General features: G+C 33.0%; 1 protein-coding gene across 1 annotated transcript; it reads right to left on the reverse strand.

The window, feature by feature from the left end:
* Positions 1 to 977: 977 nt before the first annotated feature.
* On the reverse strand, positions 978 to 22,707 carry LOC129756557 (all trans-polyprenyl-diphosphate synthase PDSS2-like). Its single transcript, XM_055753464.1, has 3 exons — positions 21,925 to 22,707; positions 2,266 to 2,592; positions 978 to 2,204 (listed from the first exon to the last, which is right to left on the reverse strand). Exons 1-3 carry the CDS (start codon positions 22,263 to 22,265, stop codon positions 1,520 to 1,522), a joined length of 1,353 nt encoding a protein of 450 aa, XP_055609439.1. The 5' UTR covers positions 22,266 to 22,707; the 3' UTR covers positions 978 to 1,519.
* Between the last annotated feature and the right edge of the window lie 268 nt (positions 22,708 to 22,975).

Below are 22,975 nucleotides of genomic sequence, written 5' to 3' on the forward strand. Positions count from 1 at the left end.
GTTGGGAAAAAGTGGTAGAAATTTTGACATTTTTAAAATTTTACCATGCCAAAATGTTTTCAAGATCTTTGGGCGTGGGTTTTTTTTTCAACACTATTTCTATTTCAGCCGTATGTGATAGAAATATTGCTATTTTTGCATCGCAGCATGCGAAACTACAACACGTGTTGTTAAAAAACTTGAAGGCTACAGATCTTGAAAATGTTTTTGCATGGCAAAATTTTCAAAATGTGCAAAAAGTGACAAAATTTCTACCATTTTTTCCCAACACCAGTGAACTTGCTCTTAACGATGCTTTCAGTTGAAATTCACCGGTGTTTCTGTTCTGTTAATTTCATGTTTTTATTTTTCAATCTAGTTATTCTTGTAAATTTTAACTATTTAAAAAAAGAATGAAGCCAACAAACCGAAAATCATTTTGTGTGTGTATTTTTTTTTCTTTAAGAAAGAGGAATCGATTTTACAAGCAATACAAAATTGGAAATTTTTGAAAATAAGTTTTTTTTTCATTTTGACCGTTTGATTCTATGAAACACGTTCGAATAATTGAATGAAAGTTTTATACGAATAATTTAAAAACATTTTCATTGAAATTTAAATTAAAAAGATAGGGTAAGAAAACTATATATTGAACATCATCTTTAGGATTCAACACATTTGTGGCCAATAAATAATAACGACTGTAATGCGGACCAGTTTGTTTACTGTCTTTCATAGCAACCTGAAACCTATAAGTATTCTTTTGGCAGCAAAAAAAGTTATACGATTGTGAACTTCCAAAGCAGTCCAGTTTCAAATGATTGAATAAAAATTGAAGACCATGGCTTCTACCCTTACTATTTGAAAAAGTCTCTGATTTTGAAAGGCAATATGATTTTTGATTTCAAATTAAGATAACTCAACTCAACTTGCTAACAGCACAATAAATTAATCACTTGTGGGAAATTTAAAATTAACAGAAAAAAACGCATAATGCATACCTTTGTTGACAGCGCCAGTCATTCGTAAACAATCATTCAATTTATCAGCCCTCCCCAATCATTCGTTGTAGCTCTGTTACCTAAAACGCTAAAACTGTCTGTTGATTTCACGACTTTGCACGTTCGTCACTAAACACTTTTCATATTATACTTTATCCGAAAATTCACAAGGCTCTAGGCTTATTTTTTAATTGCTCCAGATTTAGCACACGATACCGCACTAAAACTTTCGATTTACACTAAAATAGTTCTTCTAGACTTCCCGAAAACTCCACTTTCTCCATTCATCAATGTTGACCAAGTGATGTAAGATTTCTCCGAATGCTTTTTCAAAACACTATTTTCATTCATGAATAATTCCGCTCTTCTGCTCACATTTTGCGAGCACGCACGCACACCACCCTGATTTGTTTACAACTCGCGCGCATGATGCAACACGTTCGGCCCACTGCTAAAGCTACGCACCAAGACGACATCTGGTGGCATTTGTAGGTACTAGTAAGCGTACCGCCATCTGTCGGATTGTTTTGAATTCACCGTTACAGTTCCTGCATGGCCAGAATGATGTTCTGTAGGGCCGTTCGGGCATCGGAGGGTGATAAACGGTCCAGAACACTCATGGCTGCTTGACTGTGTTTTTGCATCAGTTTCTTCGTTTTCTCCAGCCCTGGACCGGTTCCGATGGCTTGATGCAGGGCCACATAATCGATTTCTTCGACCGACGTTTTGCCTTTTTCGATTTCCTCGTAGATGCTCGGGTCGTACTCCAAATGAAACAGAACCGGTGCCGAGACTAGACTGAACTGGGCTCCCTGAGGAAGTTTGTTGAGCAAAAATGGTTGCAGATCGATGCAGGCTTGCCAGGCAAGAGACAAATGTCTTCCGAAAAGATATCCCTGCTTCTGAAGCTCTTCGGATAGACCGGCCAACATCAGAGCTCCCTGACAACTTTTGCCTAGCAGACTTCCACCTCCCAGCACATGTCGGAGGGACCATTCCTTCTCCGGATTTCCGATTGCCCTGGCCATATCCATTGGCTCGGTATTATCTTCCAAATCGCCGAAGCCAAGCTCCTCCAAGTTGCATTCCGGTGATGATTTACCTTTGGTTCCGGGTTGCGGTTTCGCTGGCAGCGGATTATTCTGTTCGTCCCGATCCCCAATGAAGTTGGATTCCGCTAAATCTCGATACGCCGAAGAGATTAGTAAATTCAAATCTTGATTCCTAAAAAACAGAGCGCATAGTTAGATGCTTTCCAATTTTTAAGTTTCTAACTCAACAATACCTCAAATTGGCCACCTGTTGACTGGCGTTGGCCAGCAGATAATCCCCACCCAGCAGCGCCATTTTATTGCCGAAAATCATCTCACTATCTCCGCTGAGATTGTTTCCGGCATTATCCATCGACTGTAAATTGATCATACCCTGATGGATCAGATGTGAGGTACGGATCATTTCCGTCACTTCGGCCAGAGCCCGCTGCGAATGCAGCACCCCGGCACTCTTATCCTGGTCCATATCCGGAATTGTTGGCGCATGACCAGCAGCTTTCGAAACCAGCAGCACAATCAGACCCCATGCCTGTTGGTTTTTATCGTTGTAGACCAGTGTTCTGAAATTGAGAAAAATCGAAAATGAATTGAGAATCTCAACTCGAATCTGAATCTGAAGTAGGAAACTGAAACTTAATTCTGAATCTAGAATCGGAATCTGAAATCTGAATCGGAAATCTGAAACTGAAATCTGAATCTGAAATTTGAAATCTGAATCTGAAATCTGAATCTGAAATCTGAATCTAAAAATCTGAATCTGAAATCTAAATCTGAAATCTGAATCTGAAATCTGAATCTGAAATCCGAATCTAAAACCTGAAATCTGAAATCTGAAATCTGAATCTGAAATCTGAATCTGAAATCTGAATCTGAAATCTCAATCTGAAATCTGAATCTGAAATCTGATTCTGAAATCTGAATCTGAAATATCAATCTGAAATCTGAATCTGAAATCTGAATCTGAAATCTGAATCTGAAATCTGAATCTGAAATCTGAATCTGAAATCTGAATCTGAAATCTGAATCTGAAATCTGAATCTGAAATCTGAATCTGAAATCTGAATCTGAAATCTGAATCTGAAATCTGAATCTGAAATCTGAATCTGAAATCTGAATCTGAAATCTGAATCTGAAATCTGAATCTGAAATCTGAATCTGAAATCTGAATCTGAAATCTGAATCTGAAATCTGAATCTGAAATCTGAATCTGAAATCTGAATCTGAAATCTGAATCTGAAATCTGAATCTGAAATCTGAATCTGAAATCTGAATCTGAAATCTGAATCTGAAATCTGAATCTGAAATCTGAATCTGAATCTGAAATCTGAATCTGAAATCTGAATCTGAAATCTGAATCTGAAATCTGAATCTGAAATCTGAATCTGAAATCTGAATCTGAAATCTGAATCTGAAATCTGAATCTGAAATCTGAATCTGAAATCTGAATCTGAAATCTGAATCTGAAATCTGAATCTGAAATCTGAATCTGAAATCTGAATCTGAAATCTGAATCTGAAATCTGAATCTGAAATCTGAATCTGAAATCTGAATCTGAAATCTGAATCTGAAATCTGAATCTGAAATATGAATCTGAAATCTGAATCTGAAATCTGAATCTGAAATCTGAATCTGAAATCTGAATCTGAAATCTGAATCTGAAATCTGAATCTGAAATCTGAATCTGAAATCTGAATCTGAAATCTGAATGTGAATCTGAAATCTGAATCTGAAATCTGAATCTGAAATCTGAATCTGAAATCTGAATCTGAAATCTGAATCTGAAATCTGAATCGGAAATCTGAATCTGAAATCTGAATCTGAAATCTGAATCTGAAATCTGAATCTGAAATCTGAATCTGAAATCTGAATCTGAAATCTGAATCTGAAATCTGAATCTGAAATCTGAATCTGAAATCTGAATCTGAAATCTGAATCTGAAATCTGAATCTGAAATCTGAATCTGAAATCTGAATCTGAATCTGAAATCTGAATCTGAAATCTGAATCTGAAATCTGAATCTGAAATCTGAATCTGAAATCTGAATCTGAAATCTGAATCTGAAATCTGAATCTGAAATCTGAATCTGAAATCTGGAATCTGAAATCTGAATCTGAAATCTGAATCTGAAAAATGAATCTGAAATCTGAATCTGAAATCTGAATCTGAAATCTGAATTTGAAATCTGAATCTGAAATCTGAATCTGAAATCTGAATCTGAAATGTGAATCTGACATCTGAATCTGAAATCTGAATCTGAAATCTGAATCTGAAATCTGAATCTGAAATCTGAATCTGAAATCTGAATCTGAAATCTGAATCTGAAATCTGAATCTGAAATCTGAATCTGAAATCTGAATCTGAAATCTGAATCTGAAATCTGAATCTGAAATCTGAATCTGAAATCTGAAATCTGAATCTGAAATCTGAATCTGAAATCTGAATCTGAAATCTGAATCTGAAATCTGAATCTGAAATCTGAATCTGAAATCTGAATCTGAAATCTGAATCTGAAATCTGAATCTGAAATCTGAATCTGAAATCTGAATCTGAAATCTGAATCTGAAATCTGAATCTGAAATCTGAATCTGAAATCTGAATCTGAAATCTGAATCTGAAATCTGAATCTGAAATCTGAATCTGAAATCTGAATCTGAAATCTGAATCTGAAATCTGAATCTGAAATCTGAATCTGAAATCTGAATCTGAAATCTGAATCTGAAATCTGAATCTGAAATCTGAATCTGAAATCTGAATCTGAAATCTGAATCTGAAATCTGAATCTGAAATCTGAATCTGAAATCTGAATCTGAAATCTGAATCTGAAATCTGAATCTGAAATCTGAAATCTGAATCTGAAATCTGAATCTGAAATCTGAATCTGAAATCTGAATCTGAAATCTGAATCTGAAATCTGAATCTGAAATCTGAATCTGAAATCTGAATCTGAAATCTGAATCTGAATCTGAAATCTGAATCTGAAATCTGAATCTGAAATCTGAATCCGAAATCTGAATCTGAAATCTGAATCTGAAATCTGAATCTGAAATCTGAATCTGAAATCTGAATCTGAAATCTGAATCTGAAATCTGAATCTGAAATCTGAATCTGAATCTGAAATCTGAATCTGAAATCTGAATCTGAAATCTGAATCTGAAATCTGAATCTGAAATCTGAATCTGAAATCTGAATCTGAAATCTGAATCTGAAATCTGCATCTGAAATCTGAATCTGAATCTGAAATCTGAAATATGAATCTGAAATCTGAATCTGAAATCTGAATCTGAAATCTGAATCTGAAATCTGAATCTGAAATCTGAATCTGAATCTGAAATCTGAATCTGAAATCTGAATCTGAAATCTGAATCTGAAATCTGAATCTGAAATCTGAATCTGAAATCTGAATCTGAAATCTGAATCTGACATCTGAAATCTGAAATCTGAAATCTGAAATCTGAAATCTGAATCTGAAATCTGAATCTGAAATCTGAATCTGAAATCTGAATCTGAAATCTGAATCTGAAATCTGAATCTGAAATCTGAATCTGAAATCTGAATCTGAAATCTGATTCTGAAATCTGAATCTGAAATCTGAAATCTGAATCTGAAATCTGAAATCTGAAATCTGAATCTGAAATCTGAAATCTGAATCTGAAATCTGAATCTGAAATCTGAATCTGAAATCTGAATCTGAAATCTGAATCTGAAATCTGAATCTGAAATCTGAATCTGAAATCTGAATCTGAAATCTGAATCTGAAATCTGAATCTGAAATCTGAATCTGAAATCTGAATCTGAAATCTGAATCTGAAATCTGAATCTGAAATCTGAATCTGAAATCTGAATCTGAAATCTGAATCTGAAATCTGAATCTGAAATCTGAATCTGAAATCTGAATCTGAAATCTGAATCTGAAATCTGAATCTGAAATCTGAATCTGAAATCTGAATCTGAAATCTGAATCTGAAATCTGAATCTGAAATCTGAATCTGAAATCTGAATCTGAAATCTGAATCTGAAATCTGAATCTGAAATCTGAATCTGAAATCTGAATCTGAAATCTGAATCTGAAATCTGAATCTGAAATCTGAATCTGAAATCTGAATCTGAATCTGAAATCTGAATCTGAAATCTGAATCTGAAATCTGAATCTGAAATCTGAATCTGAAATCTGAATCTGAAATCTGAATCTGAAATCTGAATCTGAAATCTGAATCTGAAATCTGAATCTGAAATCTGAATCTGAAATCTGAATCTGAAATCTGAATCTGAAATCTGAATCTGAAATCTGAATCTGAAATATGAATCTGAAATCTGAATCTGAAATCTGAATCTGAAATCTGAATCTGAAATCTGAATCTGAAATCTGAATCTGAAATCTGAATCTGAAATCTGAATCTGAAATCTGAATCTGAAATCTGAATGTGAATCTGAAATCTGAATCTGAAATCTGAATCTGAAATCTGAATCTGAAATCTGAATCTGAAATCTGAATCTGAAATCTGAATCTGAAATCTGAATCTGAAATCTGAATCTGAAATCTGAATCTGAAATCTGAATCTGAAATCTGAATCTGAAATCTGAATCTGAAATCTGAATCTGAAATCTGAATCTGAAATCTGAATCTGAAATCTGAATCTGAAATCTGAATCTGAAATCTGAATCTGAAATCTGAATCTGAAATCTGAATCTGAAATCTGAATCTGAAATCTGAATCTGAAATCTGAATCTGAATCTGAAATCTGAATCTGAAATCTGAATCTGAAATCTGAATCTGAAATCTGAATCTGAAATCTGAATCTGAAATCTGAATCTGAAATCTGAATCTGAAATCTGGAATCTGAAATCTGAATCTGAAATCTGAATCTGAAAAATGAATCTGAAATCTGAATCTGAAATCTGAATCTGAAATCTGAATTTGAAATCTGAATCTGAAATCTGAATCTGAAATCTGAATCTGAAATGTGAATCTGACATCTGAATCTGAAATCTGAATCTGAAATCTGAATCTGAAATCTGAATCTGAAATCTGAATCTGAAATCTGAATCTGAAATCTGAATCTGAAATCTGAATCTGAAATCTGAATCTGAAATCTGAATCTGAAATCTGAATCTGAAATCTGAATCTGAAATCTGAATCTGAAATCTGAAATCTGAATCTGAAATCTGAATCTGAAATCTGAATCTGAAATCTGAATCTGAAATCTGAATCTGAAATCTGAATCTGAAATCTGAATCTGAAATCTGAATCTGAAATCTGAATCTGAAATCTGAATCTGAAATCTGAATCTGAAATCTGAATCTGAAATCTGAATCTGAAATCTGAATCTGAAATCTGAATCTGAAATCTGAATCTGAAATCTGAATCTGAAATCTGAATCTGAAATCTGAATCTGAAATCTGAATCTGAAATCTGAATCTGAAATCTGAATCTGAAATCTGAATCTGAAATCTGAATCTGAAATCTGAATCTGAAATCTGAATCTGAAATCTGAATCTGAAATCTGAATCTGAAATCTGAATCTGAAATCTGAATCTGAAATCTGAATCTGAAATCTGAATCTGAAATCTGAATCTGAAATCTGAATCTGAAATCTGAATCTGAAATCTGAATCTGAAATCTGAATCTGAAATCTGAATCTGAAATCTGAAATCTGAATCTGAAATCTGAATCTGAAATCTGAATCTGAAATCTGAATCTGAAATCTGAATCTGAAATCTGAATCTGAAATCTGAATCTGAAATCTGAATCTGAAATCTGAATCTGAAATCTGAATCTGAATCTGAAATCTGAATCTGAAATCTGAATCTGAAATCTGAATCCGAAATCTGAATCTGAAATCTGAATCTGAAATCTGAATCTGAAATCTGAATCTGAAATCTGAATCTGAAATCTGAATCTGAAATCTGAATCTGAAATCTGAATCTGAATCTGAAATCTGAATCTGAAATCTGAATCTGAAATCTGAATCTGAAATCTGAATCTGAAATCTGAATCTGAAATCTGAATCTGAAATCTGAATCTGAAATCTGCATCTGAAATCTGAATCTGAATCTGAAATCTGAAATATGAATCTGAAATCTGAATCTGAAATCTGAATCTGAAATCTGAATCTGAAATCTGAATCTGAAATCTGAATCTGAATCTGAAATCTGAATCTGAAATCTGAATCTGAAATCTGAATCTGAAATCTGAATCTGAAATCTGAATCTGAAATCTGAATCTGACATCTGAAATCTGAAATCTGAAATCTGAAATCTGAAATCTGAATCTGAAATCTGAATCTGAAATCTGAATCTGAAATCTGAATCTGAAATCTGAATCTGAAATCTGAATCTGAAATCTGAATCTGAAATCTGAATCTGAAATCTGATTCTGAAATCTGAATCTGAAATCTGAAATCTGAATCTGAAATCTGAAATCTGAAATCTGAATCTGAAATCTGAAATCTGAATCTGAAATCTGAATCTGAAATCTGAATCTGAAATCTGAATCTGAAATCTGAATCTGAAATCTGAATCTGAAATCTGAATCTGAAATCTGAATCTGAAATCTGAATCTGAAATCTGAATCTGAAATCTGAATCTGAAATCTGAATCTGAAATCTGAATCTGAAATCTGAATCTGAAATCTGAATCTGAAATCTGAATCTGAAATCTGAATCTGAAATCTGAATCTGAAATCTGAATCTGAAATCTGAATCTGAAATCTGAATCTGAAATCTGAATCTGAAATCTGAATCTGAAATCTGAATCTGAAATCTGAATCTGAAATCTGAATCTGAAATCTGAATCTGAAATCTGAATCTGAAATCTGAATCTGAAATCTGAATCTGAAATCTGAAATCTGAATCTGAAATCTGAATCTGAAATCTGAATCTGAAATCTGAAATCTGAATCTGAAATCTGAATCTGAATTCTGAATCTGAAATCTGAAATCTGAATCTGAAATCTGAATCTGAATCTGAAATCTGAATCTGAAATCTGAATCTGGAATCTGAATCTGAATCTGGAATCTGAATCTGAAATCTGAAATCTGAATCTGGAATCTGGAATCTGAATCTGAAATTTGAATTTGAAATCCGAATCTGAAATCTGAATCTGAAATCTGAATCTGAAATCAAATTCTAAAATTTGAAGTCTGAATGTGAAATCTGAAATCTAAATTTGAAATCGGAAATCTGAATCTGAATCTCAATCCTTAACTGAACTCTGAACTGAATTTTGGTTTTTGGTATATGTGTATTGTGATTTCAGGGCCTCTAGATTATCCAATCCTTCTCAACGGAATTTTAATCTTTTTCCGGTTGCGTTCTTCGTCAGGTTTGTGTGTCAGCTCTAAACCATCTTGTAAATCTCGATATCTCAAAAAGTCCTCCATGGGTAACTGACCGCCACAAATTCCAATACCTAGTAGAAATTTTAAATCAGCTCATTTATGCGAGCTTGTTCGCAGTTTCATAATCCACTACCAAGCTAAACCGTTGTTGGAAGAATTCAACCGGTTTTGAAAATTTCTGTTTTTTTTCTTTTACTGATTTTATTTATGACACATTCGACCATGCTTCGTTCGCTTTCCAAGTTCATGGACAGCATTGAGTTAATCGTTAAAGGTTGCTCAGCTAGTGCTTGTAGGTTATCTTTGGCTTTCAATTTCTCTACTGTTAAACAAATATTGGATACCCTTAACAAGGGGAAAAAACTTTGAATGAAAACTAAATTATTGTTTGAATCGCTTAATCTTCAAAGTAAATCAATCGGTAGTATTATAAACAACACTAGTCGTTTACGCTAGCTACGCACTCCTCAAACGGATGATAATGGCGATGTGAATTTGGGAACGTCGTAAACCACTAAATTATCATCATTAGCAGCACCATTTGACACCTTCCGAGCCGTGAGAAATTGAGCACGAGCTTGAGTGTTCCGGGCCGGCTGTATGGCTAGAAAAGGTTACGTTAGAAAGTTAAAAAAAAAAAGAGAGCTTGTTCGATTATTGAAGGATTTTGATGAAACAAATGTTATTTTCAAATCAAACTAAACATATTTTTCGAATTGTTGTTGTTGGTTCCTAACCCCGCCAGTAAAAGGAATTATGTTTTGTTTCTCCTACTTAAGTTTATGATTTTTTTCTCAAAAAATTAATCCACAATGGCTGTAAGTCTGTAAGTCTTAGACCAAACTGGCAGTTTTTTTGAGATCGAAAAACACATGAACCAAGAATTTTTAAGGCAACCAAATTTAAATTTTTCTTTCCATTTCCAATTTTCTCATATTTTTTCAGCTACTCTTTTGACTTTTGACAATTGCTTGTTAAATATTATGATTTTGAGTTAGATTGCAGTCATTTAATATATATCTCCTTCTCCTTAAGTTCACGAACTAAATTCTAATGCAGAGATCAAACCCAACAAAGCTTCAAAATGGCAATTCAGAATTGAAAACACAGAATCAGATCCATAATTCAAAACTTATATTTAAATTCAGATTCACTATAGGATTGAAAAGAAATATTACAAAAAATTAATTCAGATTGAAATTCAAAACTTCAAAATTTAAATTATCCTGAATTTATTATTTAAAGTTTTGATCTGGATTAAGGATTCAGAAATCGTATTGAAATAAGGAAACAGTTTAAAAATAAAAAAAAATTGAATTCAGTTTCAGAATTCAAATTCAGAATTGGTATTCAAAATTCAGTTGCTAATTCAGCTAGTAAATGTGTTTGATAATAAAAATAAAAATATAAAGAATTCTTTCGAGGACGAGACGAGGAATTTAAATTGCAAAAGATCGCAGACTTAAAGTTTTAATTATAAGCTACTTAGTGAATCCAATGCATGTGTTGATAATGCTCTGAATTGATTGTATTCCATTTACCCGAAAACTTTTGCCAAAATGAATTTTCCCCAGAATGACAAATGAAATCAAATCCCAGAATGAACCATTTCCCAGAAAAAAATTCCCCAGAATGCACCATTTACCAGATTTTTTTTTCTCAGAATGAACCATTTTCCAGATTTTTTTTTCCCCAAAATCTAACATTTCCCAGAATGGCACAACTAGATTTCTTCCTCTAGTATTTTCTCTTATTTTTCTCATGAATTCTTGTAAATTTTATATGATTGGAAATTTAATTTTTTTTAAATGAAATTACAGGTTTGAAAGTTTCCAACTTAATTTTTTTAGAACCAATATTGCCAATAATTATTCCGACGGCAGGTCGGCGGCCACCTCGGATTTGGAAGCTTCGGCGACTTTGTGCCCTTCATCCTCGTTGGTTGCGGCTTTGCCAACTTGCAAATTCGATGCTGAAGATGGAAACCACAAAATAAACCCTTATGGTAAACTTAATTGTTTATTTTAAATTTTATATTTGAAAAAAATTCTTCTCTAGCCTCCTCGTGCGGATTCCCAACAACTGAGCCTTAATGCGGCAAATAAGTGAATATGAAAATTCAAAATGTGATTCCCTGTTCCATAAGAGCAGGTTCACTGGTGTTGGGAAAAAGTGGTAGAAAATTCGACATTTTGAAAATTTTACCATGTAAAAATGTTTTCAAGATCTTGGAGCGTTGTATTTTTTTACAACACTGTTTCTATTTCAGCCGTATGTGATAGAAATATTGCTATTTTTGCATCACAGCATGCGAAAATACAACACGTGTTGTAAAAAACTAGAAGGCCACAGATCTTGAAAATGTTTTTACATGAAAAATATTCAAAATGTGCTGTAAGTGTCAACATTTCTACCACTTTTTCCCAACACCCTCTAAAGGATGAGTTTTCTGATCGTGTCATTTGTATGAAGCTTCTTTCAAGACTGAACACGGTTGATTGTGGGAAATCTGACATTAGGACTTAATTCAAGAAAAATACCACAGTAAGATTGATTTATAAAACAAATTGTATGAAACAAAAAGTCGTGTAGTGGATTTTTTGTTTGTTTTTTGACGCTTCAATCTTTGAGGTCTTTCACGTCCTTAAAAGCAATAGAAATCTGGTTTCATTAGGCTCCTTATTCAGAAAACTTTTCATATTCCTTCAAAATGAAGCAGTTTTGCTGCAAATGAATTGAACGATTTCTGAAGAGAAAATACTCGAAGCTGTTTATTGATGGATTATTCCATTTTAACATGACTGCCGAAAACACCATTTTTGGTCAAAACTAAAACTGGCTTTCGAAAACTAGATCTTTACAAGGGCTTTCCAAGCTCTCCAATAAAAACTGGAATTACAAACTTATGTTCAACAAAAAGTTCTTGAAGTGTAGTAACATTTTCGTTTTATGTTGAAAATATGTTTGATATTTAAAATAAAATTCTGAAAATGACTATACATAATTATTGTGTAAACATAGATAAAAACTGTCGAAAACTAGATACTTTACCTAATTCAATTTCAAAGTTTTACAACTATAAAATAAAACTTGAGTTGATTTAGCAAGTTATGTTTTATGAAAAATCCTGATTTTTTGTGAAAAATATCGTCAACAGGATTAACTGATAAAGAAACATCATCACGAAAAAAAATCATCAGGCAATTTGATATTTTCTCAGTATATCGTTTAACATAATTAGTTTTGTAGTTTTTATACATCAAATTTCAAATTAAATTTTTAGTTTGGGATCGAGTTTGCAAGATTTTTTATCCGCAAAGTGTCAATGTATCGAAAATTTATATGCGAATGGGAGAAATTTCAAAGAAAAACACGTTCTAGTACGAAAATGAATTCAATTTCATTATGATTGGGTTGTAAGGCCTCTATTTCATTATGTTACGAATTTTTTGGTCCTTTGTAGATAGCATTATGTTTTTTTTTTCTTATTTTATTAATGAATGATCTTGAAGCTAAATCGTGTAAAAAAATTAGCTTTCAAAAGGTCTAGCTGGTAGTTATTGAGTGTTTAACTGATTTTCATGATTTTTATCCAACTGGTTTACCGTATATTTCAATTCTTATGTAAAACAATAAACATCAATTAATGATTGTTAACTAGATTTACTAAAATGATTGTGTTTTTGTATAAAAGTTCGTGTTTTGATTACTTTATTGTAATCAGGATCTTAATCTGCACTGACTTGAACATTTTTATGGTAAATTTTGGGCTAATTTTAAAGTTTTGCAAATTTAAGTAGAAAAAATCCACATTTTTTTCGATCTTCGATGGTCTGGTGGTTTTTTGCACCGATCTTGAAGAGCAAGAATGTTTTAAAGGGGAAAATTTCCAGCGAAATCTTCGAATTATCAATGAAAAATGCAAATTTCCCAGTAAATTAACAGATTCTTCGTGATTGTGACGACACAGTCTGTACCAATACTAGAGCAGGGCTGCCTTGGCACCACCTTTTTTAAATATTCCTTGGGCTTTGATTGGTTTTTAAGCTTCTATTAACTATAGCAAAAGTCACGTGCATGTCAAGCAGCTGTCACCATTAGGGAATCTTAAAAATGACAGAATTTTAAATATTTACCGAAAAAAATTAAAAATAACTATTCGATGATGATGATGATGATGATGAATAATTCAACACTTAAAACAAATATCATCATAATCATCGGAACGAAAACAATGATATGCTTGTCTGTTTACTACAGTGGTTTTCAAAGTGGTCCCTACCGCCCCCATTGGAGTCGTTGAGAGCTTCCAGGGGGGCGGTGAGCTCAATTTTGAAATTTGGGGGGCGTCGGAAGGGCTCAGGGGGGCGTTATTCATATTTTCACAAATCACGAAACAACATAGATTTGAGATAACAACAATTAAATTCGATTCAAAACATTGAAATTATGTTACAGAGCTAAACATGAGGTTCAAGACTAAAATATCGATAATTTCACATAGCCGCTAGCAAATTTTTGTTTCAGTAGCTCATTTCTTTTTTTTTTTTTGTATCTTTATCAGATTATTTTGAGTTATACTAAAAAGATTAATTTAAGATGGCAAGGCTAGATAATTTTTAAAATATATTGTCTCAAAAAATCTGATGAACAAAAAAAAAACCTTGAAAAAATCTGTGATGATCTGAATCTGATCTTAAATCTGAAGATGACACCTTTATCTGTGAATTAATCATTCTTGTTCATCTTTATTTCAATGGATTCAAAAAATCAATTGTGCCATTTGCAATCGATAAACTTTGAATCTATTCGATTATCACTAACATTGCTGGAATTCAGATTATAAGAATCTAATTTAAACTTTAAGACCCATGAATGATGCAAAACTTTGAATAGGACTTAAATTCAGATATCACGAAATGATACTATTTTTTACGTTATTTCACCGGCTGGAAAGTAATTAGTTTGTATTTAATAAAGCTAATTAATGGTAAATATAGAATTTTGTTTACAAAAATTTAAGATATATGATTTTATATCAAAACGAACTAATTTAAATTTAAGTAATTGTTAAGGAAACATTACATAGAATTAAGTCTTTACTGAAAGTTTGAAGCAAAATGAGGCCTTTGGAGCCGACAGAATACAAGGCTTAAAAGCTAATTTCGTCTTTATGCTTGGTATTTTTTATATATTTTTCGAAAATTTGCATTTCTCTTTCGGATGAAATAGTATGTAAATAAAATTCGATAAAATCTGAAAAATCACGAAATATAGTTTGAAATATATAGAATCGTTTGACATTAGAAAATTAAAATAAACCAACTTTTAATACCTCCTGCCCCTTTGGCTTTGAGGGCTTAAGATAAATTTGAATGAATTTTGCGTTAACTCTCACAACAACTTACAAAGCTAATGGGTTTTAAACCATCCAGATTATCATTATTTTAGGATTTTCTTAAAATTAGCCCAGGGGGGCGTTGAGCTCGAAAATTTTGCATAAGGGGCGGTGAGTCAAAAAGTTTGAAAACCACTGGTTTACTATGATTACTTGGAAATCGCGTCAAATTTTAAAATCTCCCCTTATTTAGGCTTGCCAGATACTTTCAGAAAAAAGCGGGACATTTCACGACAAAAAAGCGGTACACAGCAGAAAAAAGCGGAACATATAAGATACTCTTTAAAAAAAAGCTTAATTATATTGCCACACTTATACGTATACCATCAGCCAAGGTTATTTAAAGAAAGTACACTAAGATTTTTTTTAACACGGATTGATTTTGCTCAGGTTTTCTTACATGACTTCCATTTACACGGGTTTTTGCCATGAACACGGTTATTTTCCACGGTTCTTGCAAATTAACATCAAGGTAGTCAATCAAAATTATGTGTTTTGACGATGAAAAAACCTAACGTTCTAAGATATTATCCAAAAATTCTGTGATGGTTTTCTGTGACTCTTTTTTCAATAATTTCATTAAAAAAGTCATGTCAATTTGCGTCTCTTTTACATTTTACTTGAGGAAAATCAAAGAACATATCTAATTTTATCATATTTTCCAATTCATACTTATAAATTCAAAATGTTTAACGACGTAAAAAAATAATTTTGAAAAATCGTATGCAATTTTAAAATTTTGTGGAATCCGTGAATATTTCTAAAATTCTGTGAACTGTGACCAAGATTTTGTGATGAAAATCTGCTCAAAATTCTTTGAAATTATAGATTTATCTGTGATTTCGGCAACCTTGACACGTTATTTGAGAGAAATATTTCAAGCCCTACATGTAAATGGCGAATTTAATATCGTGTAAAAAACCTTTGTGCATTAACAAATATATTTCAAATTTGTTCAAAAATTTGAAACTCAAGAGAATTTCCATCATTGTATACTTGACTAATTAAGTTGAATAAGATGGTGTGTAAAAGGCAATTGAACTTAGAATTAGAACTTAGAAAAATTAAGATTCATAATCATTAAGGAGCAACTTAAACAATATTTTCATTATATATACTAAAGTTATTTCATTGGTTGAACGTGCTCCAAGAACGAATAATTGATCTGAATCTTATTGTAACTCTAGGGCTTTTTAGTATTGTCTTATGTAAATTCTGAAAAATTGATGCTAATTTTGAGAAAAATGACCTATTCGATTTTTTTTGTGTTGCGTTGCTTATTTTGAGAAAAAGATCTAATCATAAAGAGGATAAAGTTTGATTTTTTACAGTTTTAGTCTGTGGATTTTTAAAAGTTTTCATTGAAAAAAGCGGGACATTTTGAGGAAAAAGCGGGACGGCGGGACATTCACCAAAAAAGCGGGACATGTCCCGTTTTTGCGGGACGGATGGCAACCCTACTTTATTATCTGTTTCTAAATACATCTCCTTTAATGTGGAAATACAAAGGTTCTTGAACTCAGCCAAAGAATGAGCACATTTAATTTCTCGCGGTAACTTCTCGGTTATAGAGTGGGTGTTCTCACTTCCGAAGCATTTCTAGTATTGTATCAATGGATATCACTTCCTCTTACTATACGGTTATTCAAATATGAAGGCAAAAGATTATTGACAATTTTGTATATGAACACCATGGTCAAATATTTAATTCTTTGTTTAGCAGATAACCATTGTAGAGCGTTCAGCATGAAACGAGAGGAAGTATATCGACTACATTTGAAAATTAAACGCATTATTTTGTTCTGTGAGCGCTGCAATCGTGACATCTGAGTTTCATTAGCTAGAAAAAGAATTGATGAACAAAAACTAATGTGTGGTGAAATGATAGATTTATACAACTGAATTTGACTGTCAATCGTTAAGTCATTCCTTAATGAGCACAATTTCATTTTTTTTGAAATTTTTTTTAATAACATGTATAATAATTTTTGAAATTTAATTTATCATCAGTCTCCAGACCCAGATACTTAATTTCAGTGGCATGATCAATCAAGTTTCACAATGTGAACATCACATAAAGATCCCAAAGATAAAATCGTGACGTGATTACCATATATTTCGTGGTACTTATATTTTATTTTAATTTTTTAAAGTTCAGCCATTTCACTAGGCAATTTAAAACTTCATTCAGATGTGATAAAGCTCTAACCCCATCTTGTTCCGCAATAAATAACACGGTATCGTCCGCGAGAAGATTGATATGACAAAATCGTAATATCCGTCTTAGATCATTAATGTACATAATAAAAAAAATTGTCCCTAGTACACTCCCTTCAGGCACACCAAGAGAGTTTTCCAATGTATTCGAGTAACTATTGAACGATTAAAACACGTTACCACAAATTCTGAATTGTTTTAAAGTATTTAGTAGCAGCGGTCTAGAAATTGTTTCAAATGCACGAGCACGGTTCAAATCCAAAAATACAGCAAAAACTAGTTCTTTATTTTTGAAATGCTGTTTCCATTTGGCTAAAACTAAATTAATTGCAGTTTCACAAGAGTGTTTTCTCGATACTCGGATTGTTCTGGAATCACTAAATGATGTCTATTCAAAAATTCTATCGAAATACCGATATCTGAACTTTTCTTATACCGAGGTTGAATTAAAGGGATTCTTTGATAGCTGTGATTCAGTAGAATTATTCAACCAAGTAGGCTCACAACACATAATAGAAGGACCTTGAATAAATATTTCTCGCGACTATGTACTTATTCCATGTGATCGAGCAATTAGAACTGCCGAACTTTTTATAAAGTCTGGCTTTTTTACCAGCTGTTAGAATTCAAAGTTTCTTCTATTTTTTCTGTTACAAGCTTATTTGTACACGTTTTCAGCAAGGTTTCCGAAAAAAATTCTGTGTTTTGACGATAAAAAATTCTGACTTTCTGTGATTTTTCCCAAAAATTCTGTGACGATTTTTTGTGATGCTTTTTCCATTAATTTCATTCAAAATTCATGTCAAATTGCGTATTTTTTACATTTACTTAAGAAAAATCAATTAACATTATCAATTTTATCATATTTCTCCAATTCAAAGATAATTATCCAAAATATGAATTGACATAAAAAATTAATTTTGAAAAAACGTCAAAAATTTTAAAATTCTGTGAAATCTGTGAATATTCCGAAAAATCTGTGTTCTGTGACACAGATTCTGTGATGAAATTTGCCTCAAAATTCTGTGAAATTATAGATTTTTCTGTGATTTCGGCAACATTGGTTTTTAGTGTGTCTGTAAGAACAGTTGCCTTTTGGTCCAAACAATCGCTCAATGTCTGAGATTCCAAGCTTCTTGCTACTAGCTCAAATGAAATTTGCTACGAATATTTCTTCCAACATCGCATTTTAAATCTATTATTGGATTCCGTTTAATATTCAGGAACATTTATAATAATTGTTTCATGATCAGTTATCTTAACATCGGCAACAGTTTCAAATTGCACCGATGAAAAGTTACTAAAAACAGGGTCGATACGTTTTACTATTTTTCGAAATACGCGTAAAATTATGGACTGTTTAACTTTGATTGAGATATTCTATCATCTGTTTTGAATGCTTCGAAACATTCTCAACGATCCAGTTTATATTTAAATCTCCAGCAATTATATATAATCTACTTGCATCTAAAAATCCATCCATAATACATATTGAACTTCAAAAACAATGATACTTTGGTTTTTTTAATGCACAAATAATCGATTTACATTTACATTTAGTTTGACCACTTTTTAATTAAATCACTCTTTATTGGAATAAAATTCTTTTGAATAGCTTTAAAATTAACATAAAAACATAATAATAGGATAATTGATACAGTCAAAAAACATGTTTCAGATCTCTCCCCATAATTAAATTTTCATACACCAACACGGTGGCAAAAACCGTGCTAAGTAATTGCAAAACCATGCTGAACAAAACCGTGTGAAAATACTTGGTATGATGTACTATTTTTTTTAGTGTTGGTATCAATTCTAGGTGAATTTTTTGTACAATCCATTGTCATCTGTTGCATTATTAAACGTTTATACCTCAATTAAGAGGTTTTTAATGAAGAACTTTTATTTTAAATAGCCATAAGGTTATCCGAAAACTTGCTGAAGAGTAGGCGTGTGCTGAAGCGTCAACACGCGTTTTTTTTTCGTGCTGCGGAGAATGTTTTCAAATAGAAGAAATTGATTGGATTTTTTAATGTTTAAAGCTCAAAAGAGGAGAATTGTTGTGAAAATTTTTTTGATCATTAATTGCAGTGAACCGACCCGAATGTTGTGAATACCTACATTTTGTCTTACAAGGACCGGTGTGAATTTCATGTCTGAACGTGATCTAAATTTTTGAAGGAGTCTTTCTCCGACTTCGCAATTTTCTCATTTGTATTCGTGAAAATACAATGATTCTTATCTGTTTCAAGCTTCTTTTTCGAAATAGGGGGAAGTGTTCCTAAATGCGCATGTTAGGTAATATGCGCATACAGCCGATTGACGATATGGCTAGAGATTCATCATATCTAATCAGTGCAGTTTGAGGGTAGTACGCTTTTAACACATGGCATGAAAAAATTAAATTGTTTTATAAAGTGGAAAAAATTTAAAAATTCAAACAAAATTTTTGTCAGTTTTGTTATAATATATTGAACTTTAATTATTGTGCGTACAGATTCTGTGAACAAAAATTTTAATGGTTTTTCTTTCTTATTCATCTGGAAATCGTAAATTCAACAAATTGAAGCTTTTGGCAAAGTTGTAGATGATAAGATATTGGAATACGAGACAGGTTCAGAATGCCCATATCAAGACAGGTTAAATGCCTATATCAAGAAAAATTGATTATTCTTATAAATTTTTTACTTTCTATCATTTAAACATTAAATCTACGCTCAAATCACGATCTTACAGCGAAAAAAGAAGAACTTCATACTGATCCGATAAAAATACAATATGAACAAAATATTACCATGAAATTGGCCATATGGCATACTTAACTATGTTTCATGCAAAAGAACTAGTGATGTAAAAAATTTCACCAAAATTTCAGCCTTGACGTATGCCTAACATCCGTTTCTACCATTTTCAATTAAATAATTTCAAAATATTGCGAGTGTAAATGAAATATAGCTTTAAACATAAATATGCGCATTTAGCCCGCCGGTTTCGGAAATCGGCTATTTTGACTTCTTTTATTATGAAATTATTTTCACAAATACTGTAAGAGATTTAAACAGAAAAATTGCTCTAACGTATAGAAAACAGATGTCGCTCATGTGCCTATAGTTTTCAGGATCCTATCTATCGGAATATGGGAGACAATGAGTGTTTTCCTTAATATGCGCATATAGCCCGCCTCTCCCATATGTGTAAGGATAGCAGTGACGATTGTGTTAAACAAAATATCAGCAGAAGAAAAGAAGCAATCAAATCCCGAAAAATGATTCATAAACACCTGCTGGATTATATACCGCGTTCATATACCACGTGGACAACTTAGGGGGGGGGGGGGGGGAGAGGGGTATGGAAATGTCCACGCTTGTCCACGGAGAGGGGGGAAAGGGTTTGGTCATGTCCACGTGGACATGACTTTCAACATATTTTTTAACCCTTTAATGCGTGACTTTTTTAAAATGAGAATTGCAGTTATTGATTCAGTGAAATAATAACATTTTAATTCGAATAACAAAACTCAATAGGTTTGAAATCGTTATTTTGAGTTTTTTTGAATTTCCAAATCTGAAAAAACAACAGCAATTTTCCAAAAACCACTTTTTTCAAATAATAAATAAATTTGATTTCCGCATAGTTTGTTTGATATCTTACACAAACATTGAAATATCGTGATAAAAATACCATGAGCTAATTTCTTTAAATCCCTAGAATATTTTTTGTGAATACGTCACTTAAAAATATTCACGCATTTTCGAGATATTTGGATTTTGATTAGTGTTGTTGCGAAGCTTTACATTTTAAACAATTAGTAGCTACTTGAAAGCAAGTAAATAAATATGATAATTTTGAAATTTAAAATTTTTAAAATCATTTTATATCAGGAAATTCTTATTCGTTTTTTCAAGATCAGCCATTTCAATAACAAAAAGGTAAAAACTAGTGTTATCTAACTGTCAAATTAAAGGTGTTTAAAAAAAAACTATTTCAAATCTGTCCACGTGGACATCCGGAAGGGGTTAAAAAATCTCATTTTTCTGTCCACGTGGTATCTGAACGGCCCCTAAAGAGTTATTTTCTCTGTTTCAGATAATCCCTTCTATGATTGCATTGACTTGTCACGGTGTACATCATGGTACCACACTGATCTTCAAGAGCAGCACTTGGAATAAATATTGAATCCAGATACTCATTTTGGCATCTTGCGTTGCTCTTGATTTTCTTGATTATGCAGCCAATGCAAGATGTGTGTAGTCGCCCTATGCTATGCTATGCTATAAGGTTATCCGAAATCTAGCTTTCATTTAATTTGATTAACTAAACGATAACATTCAACTGAGTATTGAGAATGATTAAAAGCATTATTAATCAAACACAGAATAGAACAGGCGATGCAGTTTTTGCTTAGAGGAAATACCAATAAAGTACTGTAAGTTAATTTGGATTTAAGTTTACAAAAAAAAAACAATTCGAAAGTTTCTCGGGATTTTATAAATTTCACCATATTCTCACATTTAGTTGAATAAAAATTATAAAAAAACTATTGAAGTCAAACTTAAAAGCAAAATTGTGATTGTTTTCAGGAATGTTTTTACTAGATAAATAAAATTAATTCATTTTTCGGTTGAATCCAGATAGTCTTAATCAAACATAATTTTAAATGGGTTTGATTTTTAAAGTAAAGCTTTTTGGTAGAGGACCAATCCCCTCATTCCTTCCGAAATTAGGTCAACGATAACCGGTTCAATGCTTTCTGGTTTCATAATACCATATCCGGTTCGGTAAAATCGCGAGTCCCAAAACTGATGAATCAAAATCACGAAATTGCGTGTCAACTTGTGTTGGGAAGAGTGATGATTAATCGAACAAACAGCGTCGCGTCTGGACTACGACACCTCGTGTCGGATTAATTTGCATTCCAATGGAGACGTTTTCGAAACTTACTTGGCCGTCTTGAGCAGCGGATGATTGCTGCCGACCAACTTCCGCAGGTGTAGTGCCACATTGGCGATTTCGTCGCTGAGGAGCCATCGCAGGCTGAGGAAGGACGTCGGATATCCGACGATCTTTTCCGCCTCACTGACAGCACGGTTCCAATCGTGACGCTGAGCTGCCTTGGCCGCGGCCAACTTTTCCCCGCTCACTGAGCTGGAACTGATATCCCGGGCCAGATGCGTACGACGTTCGCGTAATTGAGTCACTAATGGCAAAGACGGCGCAAAACAACTAGAGGTCAACTTTAAGTGTCGCTGAAGCCCTATCCGGGCCAACCGACTGAGGGCCATCACTGTACCGAATATGTTCCCACACTTTCACTATTTTAACGCACCAAAACAGGGCGCGCGTAAATTTCACTGAACTGGACTACGCAGCACGCAACACGCCTGGCCGAAGAAAAGGCACGTGGCCAACTGCACTGATAGAGCGCAGGTTGCCGTTTGTCGTTTTGCCGTCCGTTGAAGTCACCCGAGCTTCGAAATCGATAAATTCGGCATTCTCAGATAACCATCGCTGAAAAATCGAAAAACACGTTTTCACCCGATTGGATCAACCAAATTAGGATTCAAATCCGTGAGACGATTTACACAATCCACAACAGGTTGTCACACACGTGTGTCCGCTTTATTTTGTTAACCAAGAACTTGTTCTTTTCACCAACCGTCGCGTCGGTGTAAAACTCGCGACGCGCTTCTTTTATCCGAAGAAAATAAATTGGATGCCCGATCGAGGCTGCGACCTAAGTCATACTAAAGTCCATCCGCGCGAGCAGCTGCTGCTCGTTTTCATAGTCGTTAGAGAGCTGTTTGGTTGGGTCAACTGGCAACAAGCTAATCGCCACGGAACGGAATCGTGCGGACGATCACAAACAACGCCTTCAGACTTTGAATCTGAGCTCCACCCAACCAACAACATAAAACTGTGAAGCATTCCACAACGTTTTGGGCGCGACAGAGTTTGTTTTTCGAAACTGTAAATATCCAAGTTTGTTTTCCTA

The sequence above is a fragment of the Uranotaenia lowii genome, chromosome 3 (genome assembly GCF_029784155.1).
Source record: "Uranotaenia lowii strain MFRU-FL chromosome 3, ASM2978415v1, whole genome shotgun sequence".
NCBI classification, from domain to species: Eukaryota; Metazoa; Arthropoda; class Insecta; order Diptera; family Culicidae; genus Uranotaenia; species Uranotaenia lowii.